The sequence below is a fragment of the Hyla sarda genome, chromosome 7 (genome assembly GCF_029499605.1).
Source record: "Hyla sarda isolate aHylSar1 chromosome 7, aHylSar1.hap1, whole genome shotgun sequence".
Classification (NCBI taxonomy): Eukaryota; Metazoa; Chordata; class Amphibia; order Anura; family Hylidae; genus Hyla; species Hyla sarda.
Window position 1 is genome coordinate 85109296 of NC_079195.1, and position 16309 is coordinate 85125604.

The 16309-nt window shown below is 43.0% G+C and overlaps 1 protein-coding gene across 2 annotated transcripts in view; it reads right to left on the reverse strand.

Moving 5' to 3' along the window:
* Nucleotides 1-16309, reverse strand: part of CDK1 (cyclin dependent kinase 1) — a 42138-nt gene that overhangs the window by 14192 nt on the left and 11637 nt on the right. The window contains exons 1-4 of one of the 2 annotated variants that reach the window (XM_056529889.1): nucleotides 8624-8732; nucleotides 8342-8434; nucleotides 3662-3720; nucleotides 1066-1222 (exon numbers count right to left, since the gene is read on the reverse strand). In XM_056529889.1, coding sequence (XP_056385864.1) covers nucleotides 1066-1222; nucleotides 3662-3698 — 194 coding nt within the window. In that variant the 5' untranslated portion in view covers nucleotides 3699-3720; nucleotides 8342-8434; nucleotides 8624-8732. Of the gene's footprint in view, nucleotides 1-1065; nucleotides 1223-3661; nucleotides 3721-8341; nucleotides 8435-8623; nucleotides 8733-16309 lie in introns of those variants that run through there. The other variant, XM_056529890.1, reaches the window with a different exon arrangement.

Here is a 16309-nt window from a genome sequence, read left to right on the forward strand (position 1 = left end):
GAGTGCAATTTTGAATACTTTGAGGGGTGTATTTTCTATAATGGGGTCATTTATGGGGTATTTCTCACAGAAAGGCCCCTCTTATCCACTTTAAACTTAACTTGCCCCTGAAAAATTCAGATTTAGAAATTTGTGAACATTTTTAAAAGTTGCTGCTATACTTTGAAGCCCTCTAATGTCTTCGAAAAGTAAAGACATGTCAACTTTATGATGCTAACATAAAAGTAGACATCTTGTATTTGTGAATCAATATAAAATGTATTTGGAATATCCATTTTCCTTACAAGCAGAGAGCGTCAAAGTTAGAAAAATGCTAAATTTTCAGGACATTTTGGGATATTTCACGACAAAAATTTACCATTATGTTAAAGTAGAATATGTCAACTTCTTGGAATCAGAATAAACGGTAAAAGCATCCCAGAGTTAATGCATAAAGTGACAGTGGTCAGAATTGCAAAAAAGGGCCGAGTCCTAAAGGTTAAAAAAGGGCTTACTCCTTAAAGTGTTAAACACAGATTAAGCAAAAAATGTATATGTGTATATATTTTTTTTAACAAAGTACATTAGAAATATGTTTTTTATTTACCATAAGGACTGCAATAGCATACGGGACAGCGGCTCTGCTGAATAAAGTGATGTCTTGCACTCCGCATGTCAAAACATGGTGAAAACACGGCCCCCTTCCATTCATCATTATGCGAGAGGCAGAGACGACTGTTCGTGTGTCTCCACCTCTCCCATAGAGATAAATGGAGTGGACATGTCCACCTGCTGACATGCTTGGTACAAGACTCACTCTAACAGAGCAGAGCCGGGATCCCGCACGCGATCAAACATTTATCTCTTGTCCTATCAATAGGTAATCCATTTCTAACCGCTAGACATCTATAAACGTAGAATAGGATTTAAGATGGCAAACAAGCAATGCATGCTACAACTTTAGCTTCTACCGCACTGTATAAAAAATAAATTCATTTTTAAAATGACTAGAATGTTTTTTTAAACTGCCTTTACCCAAACAGTTGCTTGGTAGGCTGCATTAAATGGGAATGATGAGACACTTACCACACAATGTTCGGATGCTGAAGTTCTTTGAGGAGGGATATTTCTCTGATCGCTGTACTAGGGACACCTTCCTCTTCATTTTCCAGTCTAATTTTTTTCATGGCAACAACCTGACCGGTTGCCTTGTGTCGCCCCTTATACACAACCCCATAAGTGCCTGAAAACATTGGATGAGCATATGAGTTTTCGCTTATGCACCGACAAGTATTGTTAAATGCCTTTAAACGCAATTCTGCAATTTAGATTCCTATTCTAACAACCTATCCACCTACAGTCTCACTTACTCAGCCCACACCTAGTGATTAACAGCTTTTCCTGTATCAGTGTATATACAAGGCTGCCAGTCCTGACCGCTGCCATCATGTCTGATGTCAAGTTAATATTAAAATATGCTTCATAGAATCTGTAGTCAGGAACTCTAGAATGTTTAGCCATGTCATGTAGCCAATGCGAAAATTCTTGTGCATCACATAATGAAAGGTCTGACCTTAGTTTACAGTTTTTTTTTTTTTTTAATATACCGTTTTATGGGAAACTAGGTAGTGAAAAAAAGTCCAAAGGGTCTTTATACGCAACAATATCCTGCACATATTTGATGTGCTGATTTAAAGCTGTGTTCAGTCATTTAGTTTACACTGAAATCTACAGCTTCAAATCCTGTGCATCAAATATGTTCAAGATACTAAAAATGTGATTAGACCCTTAAAGTGTGTTTAAACAAAACTCACAATCCCTTATAAACCAAGTGAATGAAGGCGAGTAACCATATTTGTTTCTGAACACTACCCAGTGTGAACATTCCAGCAAGCAGCTGACAAGTAGGCAAACAACCCTTTGTAGGCGGATATTTACTTATGTGGACATAACAATCATTACCTGTATCACATCTCCCAAAGTGAACAGGGAATGTACTGCTGACAATGTATGGAGGGCACTAAGGAGCGAACAAGTCGAGCAACTTGTTGGAACAGTCAGTTTATCTTCCCCATTAAAGGATCCTTATTGGGGCAGTCAGGAAATCAATAAGTGGGCATTTACCAGACCCACACCTCCCAATAGATGAGGGCCCAGAAATGTACATGATTGAAAAGCTTAAATGTGATTAAATTTTTAGACATGTTGTCCAAACATTGAAAGTTTAGTGTGGGGCCTCACTCTCGAGATGCATCATGGTCACAAGTTAGAGCCGGGTGAAATAAGTGGCAGCACACAGCTCACTTCCCAGCTGTCACTCATACCTGACCCTTTCACTGCTTAAGTGTATGGGTTAAAAGACCAGACGAGCGGCCATCTGAGGAGTGAAGAGCCCTGCCATGTACTCAGTTATAACCCGAGATGTCTGAACAACATGTCAAAAGTTTACTTAATTTTAAATGACAGTGACTACGATGGCAATAACAGTTTTAAATCACTAATATATTGAGTTGTCTACTTCTACAGGTTCAAATGGGAATAAGTCATCAATAAATTACCTATTGTTTCAATCAAGTTTCTTATGCTTAGCCACATAATGCAGCAGCTGCAGATTCTGTACTGTCTTCACCTATTTGTATTGAGCAAGAAATTTGCAGCAGATGTGTGCATGTACCCTAAACATAGGGTACAGCTTAAGTGATTTGTTTCCATCAAGAAGTGTAAAGATCCATGCTGTCAGGGTGGTGAGCAGCACAGAGGACTAGTTAAAAGGGGTACTCCACTGGCAAGTATTCCGGCTACGTTCAAAACATTTAGTTCCAAACGCTTTGTGCATGCTGTTGGGATCAGCCACGCCCCCTCCCATAGACCATCATTGAGGGGGTGTGGCAGAACCTCACAGCACGTGCACCGCATTCAGAACTAAATGTTCCAGATACAGCCGGAACACTGGCCAGTGGAGTACCTCTAACTGGGTCCCAGCATTTAAACTGAATACTCAAACGTCTTAACACTTCATAGTGTCCGAAACTCACATCTTGCACTAGACTTCTGGCAAACCCTTATCCTTATTGCTTTAGTCTTGGGCAAGTCTCAGGACCCAAAGTTGTTAGGAGATTTTGTCCGGCACCAGAATGGGTTTTAATATGCCCAGGATGGCCCCTATAAAATAAATCTTACCTCCCAAGCTCCCCCACTGTCTCCAGTAACACTGCTCCAGTCATCAGTGCCCCCCCCCCCCCCCCCCCCCCCTTTATCCAGGGATTGGCTGAGCGGCAGTGTGAGGTATTGATTGCTCGTCTTTTCGGTGCAGGGATTTAATACATTACCGCTTAGGTCAGTGTTTTTCAATCGCTGTCCTCAAGTCCCCCCAAAAGGTCATGTGTTCTGGATTTCCTTAGTCTTCCACAAGTGATATAACTGGTGATGCCTGATGCAATGACCATAATTATATCACATGTGGAAGACTAAGGAAATCCAGAAAACATGACCTGTTGGGGGGACCGAGGACCACGCTTGAGAAACACTGGTGGAGGCAGAACTATGCTACAGCCAGCTAAGCCCTGTGATCACACCAAGAAGAGGATCGCAACAGGAACTGAAGGAGTGTAGGAGGTGAGGAGAGACATGCTAGGCATAAAAAATTAAATTAAAAAAATCCCCCAGTACGTCTTATACATACCCTCTCCAATTTTTTCAATCTTTGCATATTCATCCATATCTGTGGATATTTATATGTCCCTGAAGAGGAGAAAAAACAAACAATGGCTATGAGACATGGACAAGTAAATGCAGAATAGAAAACCTTGTAAAATTTTGAGGGTGGGGGCAATTACTCTAAAGTTGTACCAGGTGTAATTAGATGCTAGATAACCATTTGTAGACTCCCTCTGAGGAAGCTCAGTTGAAGCAAACCTGTCATTGGGGTTTACACAGACCTAGGCAAGGCTTGTTTGACACATACTGGGACTCTTATTTATAATTGATCTGATATCCTTGTAACTGTTTTACCTGCACCATACCTCCTATGATAATTGATGCCAATGGACTGATGTTTACTGCCCAAATTACCTTGCTTCACCATGGGTTTTTTTCTCGTTTTGGGCGTAATGAGTGGAATTCTAAAGTGCCATAATACTTGTGTGTTTAATATATTTTTGAATAATATTTGTGACTAGTGTTTTGGTACACTACACTGAGTAGGGCTTAGATAGATATATATTTATAACCTTTTTTGTGGATATATCTGAACTGATCTAAAGGAGATTGCTTATAGTTAGGCCTGGGCATTAACATAAGCGAATAGGCCAAGAACCTGCAAAACTCTGCACAATTGCTAATAAAAGTACAATATGCAGGGGGTAGGAACCCATGCACATGATTGAATTTTTGCCCGGAGAAATTCCAGGTGGATAATCCATAGAGCAGCCACCCCCGATATCAATAGATGCTATGACAACTTGGACCTGCACCTCCCCCACTGACATCAATGCAGTTCATGCAGAATTCCACTAAAATTCTTGGGCATAGACTGGAATTTGAATTACCGCAGCAAAAATAAATTCCACCGTATGCACAGAGCACAAAATCCTATTGAAACCCACGGGAGTCATTATGTTCAAAATGGGGGGGGGGGGGGGGGGGGAGAAAAGCAATAAAAAAAAAGTGATTTCTGTAGTGCGGTAGAGGTTGAAGGTAGGGTACACATGGCCTCTTAAACTTGCTGACTAGCATGGGTGTTAGGAGTCACACCCACCCCATATGTGCATAACATTTTAAATCTTTTTGCACAAAATATAGTATAATTTTTTAACAGTAGTAAACAAAATAAAGCCTATATAAGTTGGGTATCATTTAAATTGTATGGACCTACAGAATAAATGTGTAATTTTTACCAAAAAATGTACTACGTAGAAACAGAAGCCCCAGAAGTTACAAAATGGTGTTTTCTTCAATTTTGTCCCACAAGTTTTAGGTTTCGCTGTAGATTTTTTGGTAAATTGACTGATGTCATTACAAAGTAAAATTGGTAGCGCATAAGACAAGCCCACATATAGGTCTGTAAGTGGAAAACTGAAAGTTAGGATTTTTAAAAGGTGGGGGGGAAAAAGAAAAACACGAGTGCAAAAAACAGAAAAACCCTGAGTCCTGAAAGGGCTAAAGTCTGTTTTGAATCAGAAGGGCTAATGATATTTGATCTCAGAAATCCATCCTTTTTCTCTGCAATACTCAACACATGGATGATCACATCAGTACTGCTAATCTGATAATGCAGCTCAGCCCCAGTCAAGTGAAGATTTTACAGCAGTACCAGACACAGCCACATGAGCAACAGGGGTGCTGCTAGATACTTGTCATATGGATGACTGCACCAGGAGTCAATTTGGAGTCCAACCACCAAGCAAAGATTGCGGCCGCATGCTCTTTTACGGTACATTCACAAGAGCGGACCCACAGCGTATTTTACACTGCAGACCCACCGCTGAAAGACCTCTGCATGGTGGCTTTACATGCGCCTTCTTGGAGCTGCAATACGCTGCTCCGAGCACACTGCATGCGCATTATACTTGCACATCGCGGCAACTCGCACTTTGCAGTGTGGTCTGCTCGTATCAGCGCAGTGCCGCTCCGAGCAGGCACATGTAAAGCCACCATGCAGCGGTCCTTCAGCTGCAGATCTGCAGCATAAAAAACTCCATTCGTTCGTGTGAACGTACGGGTCCCGGTTGAGTTCACACCACATTTTTTGCAATACAGTTCCCGTATACGTTTTCAACGTGAAAACATGGAACCGTATCGAAAACCGTATGCCTTGACTCTCCATTGAAAAACCGTATGCCAAATGATGCATCCGGTTAAGTCTGTTTTGCATCTTGTATGGTTTCGTCCATTTTCCACCCCCTGTACCCCAAACCGTAGCCTACCACGTTTTTTTGGTCCAGGTAAAGAACCATATGGAAACATATGGTTCATTTTTTTATTTATTTAACATGTGAGTCAATGGGAACCGCACATCCGTTTTCACCATACGGCTTTTAAGAAGGGATCGACAGATATCGATAACTTATACCTATATTCCGGTATAAGTTATCGGCTATTTCAACCCCCCCGGCGGGGCAGAAGCCCTTGCAGATCAATGATTTAAAGCGGGCGCTTTAAATCAATGAACTACAGCGGCTTTTAAAGTGCCAGAGACTGCCGCCGCTGCCTGCTTCTCTCCCCCTGCCTGTCCTGAATCTAACCACCACAGTTGCCCCATCGCCCCCCCCCCCCCATCCTCTGCCCACAACACCACCGCCCCCCCCCCCCCCCCCCCCAATTCTCTGCCCTCATACCACTACCCCATCGCCTCGTGGTGTGAACCCAGCCTTAAAGGGATACTCCAGTGAAAACCTTTTTTTTTTATCAACTGGTGTCAAAGTTAACCCCTTAACACATATGGACGTTTATGAATGTCCATAAGCGTCTCCTGAAGTACGACGCCCGCTCAGCAGGTGAGCATGCATCATGTCCGGTGGCTATAAGCAACTGGGACCCATGGCTAATGCCGGACATCGCCGATCGGGCTGATGTCCGGCATTAAAGTAAAAGCTTCCCGGCAGCTCAATCGGGCTGATCGGGACCACTGCGGTAAAATCGTGATGTCCCGAATCAGCTAGGACGCAGTAGAAGTGTGCCTTACCTGCCTCCTGCACGTCCGATCTGCGATTGATTGCTCCAAGCCTGAAATCCAGGCTTGAGCAATCAACCGCCGATAACACTGATCCCTGCCATTGAATGCAATGACCCCCCCCTTTTCCCAATTAAAAACAAAAAAAAAACATGTGGTATCGCCACGTGCATAACGATACAAACTACTAAAATATATTAAACCGTACGGTCAACGGCGCACGCGCAAAAAATTCCAAAGTCCAAAATAGCGTATTTTTGGTCACCTTTTATTATACCATTAAAAAAAAAATAAATGAATAAATAGCAAACAAAAAGTCCGATCAAAACAAAAATGGTACAGATAAAAACTTCAGATCAGTGGAAAAAATTAGCCCCATACATGAAGAAATAAAGTTATAGGGGTCAGAAAAGGAAAATTTTAAATGTATAAATTTTCCTGCATGTAGTTATGATTTTTTCCAGAAGTACGAAAAAAATCAAACCTATATAAGTAGGGTATCATTTTAATCATATGGACCTACAGAATAAAGATAAGGTGTTCTTTTTACTGAAAAATGCTGTGTAGAAACGGAAGCCCCAAAATTTACAAAATGGCGTGTTTTCTTCCATTTTGTCGCACAATTATTTTTTTTCCGTTTTGCCGTAGATTTTGGGGTAAAATGACTGATGTCATTACAAAGTAGAATTGGTGGCGCAAAAAATAAGCCATCATATCGATTTTTAGGTGCAGAATTGAAAGTGTTATTTTTTAGGTGATGAGGAAAAAACGAAAATGCAAAAACTAAAAAACTGTCCTTAAGTGGTAAAGAGATTTGTAAATGACTTCTATAAAAAAAAAAAAAAAAGAAAAATCTCTTTCAAGTACTTTAAGGTCTATATACTACAGAGGAATTTTTTTTTTTTGGTAAACCAAGCTCTCTGCTGACATCCGTCCATAGCAGCATGCTTGCTATGGGGATTTTCTCCTACTCTGGACAGTTCTTAAAATGGACAGAGATGTCACCAGAGAGCACTGTGGTCATGATGTCAGCAGAGAGCTCTGTGTTCTAAGAAGAAAACCATATCTTCTGTCGTATTCAGCAGCTAATAAGTACTGGAAGGATTAAGATTTTTTTAATAGAAGTGATTTACAAATCTTTACCTTTCTGGCACCAGTTGATTTAAAAAAATATAAAAAGTTTTCCACAGGAGTACCCCTTTAATGAATGTGGACCCCTTCTATATTCAACTGGAAGACAAATATGAACAGGCTAGAATCAAGATTGCTTTATACTGCCCTACCTACTATAGGGAATAACCCTGCCCATCTACTTAGAGGTAGGGTCACCAACATAGGCCAGGGTACAGATTACAATGATCCTAGTGTATTACAAAAGAGGGAATAAGGGGGCAGTGCCCAGGAGGGCAGACATATTTATGATCTCAATGAACACTATAGGAAGCATTTCCCAACATTGCAGTCTAGCGTCCCAACTATAGATCAGCGTTTTTCAAACAGTGTGCCCCCAGCTGTTGCAAAACTACAACTCCCAGCATGCCCGGACAGCCAAAGGCTGTCCGGGCATGCTGGGAGTTGTAGTTTTGCAACAGCTGGAGGCACACTGCTTGAAAAACACTAATAAATAGAAATGTAGGTGTACTGTCCCTTTAAACCTAGCATACATTGTTTCAACCAAGCGTCCAGTCTTACCTGCTGAAGAACTACAAGTGCCAGCACACGTGGAAGGCAGCTGCGGGCGTACCGATCCTATAGGAAGCCGCACTGCTTTAGGAGTCGGTGAATCTGTCAATAGACAATAGAACATTATAACTCGAGCGTTACCTTAACGTTCTAGAACGCCCCCTAAACATTTGTAAGAACTGTATTACAACCCCCAGCCTCCGCGGGCAGCCGTTGATTACCACTACTCCCCCCTCCATCCCCGCCACTTGTCCCCGTGCCTACAGAACACCCCCACGGCGGCCACATTACCTCCCGAAGCGCTTCTCCCTTCTCATACACGGGCAGCCGCAGACTGAAGGGATTTCAAACCGGCCGCTCAAAACTCAAGCGGCTCAGCCAATCAGCGTGTCAGTGGACTTTCAAAGCAGCCAATCAGGAGCGGGCATGGATGACGGCGCGAAACGTACAAGGAAGGGCGGGGAGAAAACAAGCTGCGGGAGGGGACGAGGTACAGCGTGTGTGAGTTACGTGTCAAATTTACAGTCAGGCGGTAGGGCACGTTTTTGGGTTTTATTTTGGACGTGAAATTCCCAGTCTCGGTTTTTTTTTGTATGTCTGCAGGAGATGTGTTTATATGGAGCGGTATTGCGGTATTGTGACACAAATGATAAATGAGACTGGAGAAAAAAAAAAAGTAACGTAACGTAACTGCTTCTGTTGGTATTTGTTATAGCAACAATGGATAAACATTGTAACAATGTCATATAAATACTGCCCAACTTGTTACACAGCCAAAGAGAGACACTTAAAGGGGTACTCCGGCCCTAATACATCTTGGGGATGGAATAAGAGGTTTGGTCGCCGGGTTCCCGCCACTGGAGAGCCCCGCAACCAGACCTCTTATCCCCTATCCTTTGGATAGGGGATAAGATGTTTTAAGGCCGGAGTACTATCCCTTTAAGGCAGAGATTCATCAAAACATGCCCAGAGGAAAAGTTGCCCATAGCAACCAATCAGATTGCTTCTTTCATTTTTTAACAAGGCCTCTGCAAAATGAAAGAAGTGATCTGATTGGTTGCTTTGGGCAACTGCACAACTTTTTGTCTGGACAGGTTTTGATAAATCTCCCCCTTCTGGTTCATTGTATGAAAGTTCTAATTTTACCTCCAGTTCTCTATGCACAGATACTTTTGAAGTTAAATATTATTACACAATTAATATAAGTATCTAAATGTTTTTAAGATCTGATTTGCACTAGAGTTAGGTCAAAAGTAGGGACTGTCCCTCCAAAAGAAGAACACTTGGGAGGTATGGCCCATATACAATATAGGCCAGTGGTCTCCAAACTGTGGCCCTCCAGATATTGCAAAACTGCAACTCAGAGCACGCCTGGGAGTTGTAATTTTGCAACATCTGGAGGGCCACAGTTTGGAGACCACTGTATAGGCTCTACTAGTGCCATATTACCAAACAAAAGGGACAGCTCCACCTCCACCGCTTGCATCTGTGCATGGACTAGTCGCCAGCGCCTCCGGCTTTAGGATAAGTTCACGCGAGCTGATTTTTTTTTTTTGCGGGTTTTCCGCTGCGTATTTGAAAGTGGGCGGGCTCTTCTTGGCTGTCCGCAGCAGATTTTTGTGGTGGAATTTACGCTGCGGAAAATCCGCCGCAGTCCCTACTGACTTCAATGGGGCTTGCGGAGGATTTTCTGCAGCGTAAATTCCGCCGCGGAAAATCTGCTGCGGACAGCCGAGAAGAGCCCGCCACCCTTTCAAATACGCAGCGGTCCTCCAAGATTTGTTGTCATGCCATTACTAAGGATTTTGGAGGATCCAAAACAAGTCAGGGTTGAAGTCTGAGTATGCTGTACTCCGTGAGATGATCTAATAGTGTTCCTGCTTTTACTGCACCTTATGTGCTGGACATTCCTCCTTTTGAATTTTCCTACTAACACCATATTCACCTATTATCCAAATGTCTTTTTTTTTTTTTTTATATAATATATAGGCCACACGTGTACCAAACGTGTGCTTGTTTTCTTCAACGCAAAAATTGCTGCAAAAAAACTCAGTAAAAAATCTGTCTACCTGGGTGCTTAGAGAAATCGGAGAACAGTGTGTAAACATGTAAGAAGGATGAAACTGGGATACAAGTGATCTATACCAGAAATCGCTCATTGCTGCAAACTGTCACCTTCCCTAAGCCTTGTTCACACAGCGGAATTTCACTTGGATATACTGTTGCAGCAGAGTCCCATTGTTTTTAATGAGATTCTGCTGCACAGGGCGCACAGCGGAATTTCTGTGGTGGAAACATTGGTCACTGAAATCCTGATGCCGCCCTCTGCAGAAAGAATTGACCTGCCAATTCTTTCTACGGAATCTGCTCAGAAATGCTCTGCTGCCTAGAGACGACACATTTTCAAGTGATCCTGGCTGTTTGCCGATCGTCTGTCAGAAATTTTACAGCCGGACATTCTGCATAAATTCACTATGTAATCAGGGCCTTAAAGTGATACACAAGCAAAAAGCATTTTTTAACAATATGCTCATGCTGTCTGCATTGAAAAAATTTATCTTTTAGCCACATTGGTGTGCCGCTTCAGCCGGTGATTGGCTGAGAAGCAATGTGACATATTGGGCTGAGCACCAGAAAGATCACCAGGACTGGGGCTCAATACGTCAGGAGGCAAGTAAAGGTTTATTTTTTTGAAGCAGGCAACCTAGGCATATTGTTAATTCATATATATATATATATATATATATATATATATATATATATATAATTATTATTATTTTTTTTTTTTTTAAACCAGAATACCCCTATAAAGGGTTGAGGAGAATGATTTAAAAATAAAAATGAATTGATACTCTCCTACCCTGATTCCCTACAGCTGCCGCTCTAACATTCCCGATCACCATTGCTAATTCCTAGTGACTCCTCATCCCTGCAAGAACTGCCTGAGGCAGGATGACATTAGGACGTAGTGATGACTGGACCCATCAAAAAGATCATATCACTTCCGGTGTTGCGATCTCTTAGCTGTTATTGGTACTGCACAGTACACACTGCTATCTCTGATGATTTCCAGAACAATGATAGACCTCGCAGGTACAAGCAAGTGATGGCAGAGAGGCATTCTGCTTAGGGGCCAGTGACAACTTACCTACTGGTTGTCTCCTAGTAGAAAGTGTCGCCCCTCTCTGTGTACACTGCACATACCCTGCATCAATGCCGTGTCTACAGCAATGTCACCTCATGTAGCTACCACACCTATAAGGAGACACTGGGCAGGTCAGTTTTTATCTGACCCTTTCCATGCCCACTGCACATTGCGCTCACTGGCAGCAATAAGCAGAATGGCTCTTTTCAATCTCTTGCTTGTGCCGGCAAGGTGTATAATTTTTTTGGACCTCCGCTGTAATGGGAGTGTGTGTGCACGTGTGCAGGACCAGTGGCAGTTGAGATCGCATTACTGACTGTGACTTGGGTCCAGCTTTTTGACTGATCTAACACAACACTGGGAGCATTGGAATGAGAGGTGAGTATCACTTCTTAATTATTTTACACCATCAGCCATATAGAAAAAAAATATCACCAGACAACCTCTTTAAGGTCCCGTTCACACTACGGAATTCACGCTGCTGAATTCCGCGAGCGGAGATTCCGCCTGGCGGCCGCCGTCGTAGGTACTACGGTGCTAGGGCCGTGGGCCACTGAGCCGTCACCATTGACGGCTATGCAGTGCTCGCGGAATCCGCGCAAAGAATGTTAAGTTCACACCGTGGAATTCCGCTCACGGAGTTCCTCTCGTGGAATTCCACGAGAATTCCATAGTGTGAACGCACCCTAAAAGGGAAACGGGGACAGTTTGTTTATCCACACTTAAACCAATATACTGGGTTATAATCTGGGTAAACCTGAGTAAAAAAAATTACATAACTAAATTGGTCCAGTCGTCTCTGAAATATAGCCCCAGTTGCTGGTATGCAGATTACCTCCTCTGCGCAATTAAGACAGGAGTCGACTTGCCAAGCTTCCCTACCTCAGTCCCCTTTGCTCAGCTATGCCCGCCAATCTTCTGAATATTTATACAGTAGTCCCTCAAGTTACAATATTAATTGGTTCCAGGATGACCATTGTATGTTGAAACCATTGTATGTTGAGACCAGAACTCTATGGAAACCTGGTAATTGGTTCTAAAGGCACCAAAATGTCATCCAAAAATAGGAAAAAGTGAAAAATAAGTAGATAACTAATATAGATAAAGCAAGTTCTTTTATAAAAAGTGAGAAAGATCTGCTGGGAGCTGTAATCACTATGTCAGTGTTTCCCAAGCAGGGAGTCTCCAGCTGTTGCAAAACTACAACTCCCATCATGCCCGGACAGCCAAAGGCTTTTCGGGCATGATGGGAGTTGTAGTTTTGCAACAGCTGGGGGCACCCTGCTTGGGAAACACTGGTCTATGTAGAGGACAGGAGCTTCTTTGGGGTCCTGTACAGTACACGCAATGTCCTAAAAAAGTAACATGGAGTCGCCTTCACCAGGTGTCCAAAGGAGCAGGTAACCCTGGTACAGGACATGTAATACCTCCCTGTACTGTAGGGGGCGCTACCAGACACCAGTCAGTGCATGCACTTCAGTAATACAGTGGTTTTACCAGTAAAATACCCATTCTGATTGGTCGGTTCTTCCAGCCATTGAAATGTTTCACAGATCTGGACTGTCCGTAGCATTGTATGTTGAGTCTGGTTTCAACTTACAATGGTTCAGAAAAGACCATTTTATGTTGAAGCCATTGTAAGTTGAGGGATCACTGTAATTCTTCCCTTTTACATCATTATGATGTGGGAGTGAATATAAGGGGGCGGTGCATGCCCTCTGCCAGAAGAGCAGATCGCTCACAAGAGCACAGCCTCTCATGTCACTAGGACGTGAGTGAAGAATTATGAATATTCACAAGATGGGTTCAAAAAGCTATATGGCTCTGTGGATGGACAAATAAAAAAAGAGTTATGTTTTATTTATTTTTTTAGAGGCGAGGCGGAAAAATTCAAACGCGTGAAAAAATTGGACCGCCCCTCCCCTTCGCTCTCCGAAGTTTGCCGAAGCTACAGCGGGGAGGAGCGAGGGCAGAGCGGGGAGGAGCGAGGGCAGAGCTATGGGTTTGATTTTTTTTCACCGCACGTCTGCAGGAGATAACACACCAGACCTGACAATTGCTGCGGCTGTGGAAACTTGCGGCTTCCAAAGCAGAGCAGGGGAGATGAGAAGCTGTCTCTCCCCTGCTCTGCGTCTTCTTTCTCACCTTACAGACCTGCGTCCTCTGCCTTCGCTTCGGAGAGCTGAGGGGAGGAGCGGTCGCCTTCTGCACGGGGCCAAAGTTTCACACCGCCGCTAATAACTAGCATGCGGCGCTCAGCAGTATGTATGGAGCGGGCTCCGGACACCTGCCCGCTCCATACTCTGCAGCCCCCAGCTGTTCTCAGTAGACGGGGGCCGCCGCTAATAGCCAGCATGCGGCGATTGCTGCGGCTGGCTATTAACCCTTTAGATTGCCGTTGTCAAAGCTGACAGCCGCGTCTAAAGGGACATGTGAATGCTCCCTGGTGGGCTAGTGGGGTGGATCGCCCCCCCGCAGCGCAATCGCAGGGGCGTGATCCACTATAGAGGTAGCCGGAGGGCTTACCTCTGTTCCCTGCCGTCCCGTGGCTCTGTCATTGATAGAGCCTGGCTGGACCAGGCTCTATCAATGGATCACAGAGCTCACAGATCAATGAGTTCAATAGAACTCTATTAATCTGTATGAGGAATCTAATCATTCCTCCTATAAGTCTAATAAAGTGTAAAAAAATAAAAAAAATTTAAAAGTTCAAATCACCCCTTTTTCCTATATATAAAAACATGCAAACATAATAAAAATAAACATATTTGGTATCACTGCGTGTGTAATTGTACGACCTATTAAAATATAACATTATGTATCCCGTACAGTAAATGTAAAAAAAAATACCAAACCACAGAATTGCAATTTTTATAGTATCCCAGAAAAAAAAAAGTTTAAAAGTGATTAAAAAGTCAGATCAATACCAAAATGGTACCGATCCAAGAAACAGATTATGGCGCAAAAAATTAGCCCTCATACAGCCTGGTATGTGGAAAAAAATAAAGCTACAGGGGTCAAAAAATGGCAATTAAAAAAATTCAAAAAAGTTCAGAATTTATTTAAAATTTGTAAAACATGATGTAAACTATACAAATCTGGGCGCGGGCTGTCCGCTGCTAATTTTTGGGAGCAGAAAACCCACCACAGGGTTTGCGGCGGATTTTCAACAGCACAAGTCTACTGTGGACAGCCCGCAGAGACCCCATCCCCTTTCAAACTCACTGTGGGAAACACACTGAGAGTTTGACAGTAAATCTGATTGTGTGAATGAGCCCTAAAGAGGTTATTCAGGATTAGAAAAACATAGCTGTCTTCTTCCAGAAACAGCACAACTCTTGTCCTGTGTTTTTGTGTGGGCTCAGTTCAGTTGAAGGGAATGAAGTAGAGTTATAATACCACACACAACCTGAGAACAGGTGTGGCGCTGTTTTTCCTAATTCTGGATATCCCTTTTAATGAACGTTGGCATATCAGCAGTCATTCAGGGGTTAACAGGTATGGCTGGATATTCACTACCACACATAACATTATGGAAATATGACTGCAAATCTGATAAATATTTAAAACATTAAAAAAAACAGGATCTGGTCACCATATCACTTATAAATGTAGCTCACTTGTTTGCACAATTTTATACTCAAAAATGTTAACTCATACCTATTATCTCCATCTATGGTGGATTTCACACAGCAGTATTTTGCATCAGTATTTGTAAGCCACAATTGGAAGTGGAACCTACAGAGAAAACAATGTCATTGAAAGGTTTTTACCTTTACCTTGTTGTAGACCCATTTCTGGTGTTGGCTTAAAAACTGTGGTGCAAAATACTAAGCCAGATATTGTAGATGTTAAACCAGTCTGAGGCTAAGTTTCAACTTGTTTTTTTTTTTTTTTTTTTTTTACCTGCCCTGTCATTTTGCACAATGTAGTTTTTGTGGCGTTTTCAAAAAAATAGTGAGTTTTAGTCTTGCCGTTTCATCATGTGACTCAAGGATTTATATTAAAGGGTAGCTCCCACCATCCTTTTTTCCCCTCTCTGTCCCTGCCTATTTCCCATCTATCCCTAACCTCCTCCCTGCCTAATATTTTTTTTTTTTACTATATAAAAAATGCAGTTATGTCTGCCTGATAGTGTGCTCACTACCAGGCAGACTTCCCCAGCAGGCGTGACGGCACTGATGCCTGCTGGGGCTGACTTCTGCCCTTAGTTCATCTACACAGGGTGCCTCCAGCTGTTTCACCACTACAACTCCCAGCTTGCCCTGACATCTATTGGCTGTCAGAGCATGCTGTGAGTTGTAGTGGGGAAAAACTGGAGGCACCCTGTGTTAAAAACAATACATGGCCGCGGCGCAACCCGAACCCCGCTACCCCTCCCCTGAACCACGCTACCCGAACACCCCCTAACCCCCCCACCCCCCAGACATACCAGGACGGGCAGGACAGCAGCGATGGGATGCCGGGAGGCGGGGCCAGGGAGCAGGGGAGCCAATGCGCGCTTCTTCTGTTCTCAGCGCTCGCTCCCGCCTGTTTGATTGACAGGCGGGAGCGAGCACCACAGTGAGTGAATTCTGACTCATTGCCAGGCTTCAATGAGTCGAAATTCACTAGTGACGTCACTGCCGAATGCATTCAGCCACTAGGAGGGCGACCCGTAGTGGCCGAATTTAAAAGTGATTTTAAACTGTTATAAAATCACTTTTTTTAATTAAAGTATATTAGAGATATGTTGTAGTACTACAACATATCAATTTTTTTTATTTCATGACAGTGCCCATTTAAAGGAATGGGAGGAAAAAACACCAATGCTAAACCCACATGGCATTTAA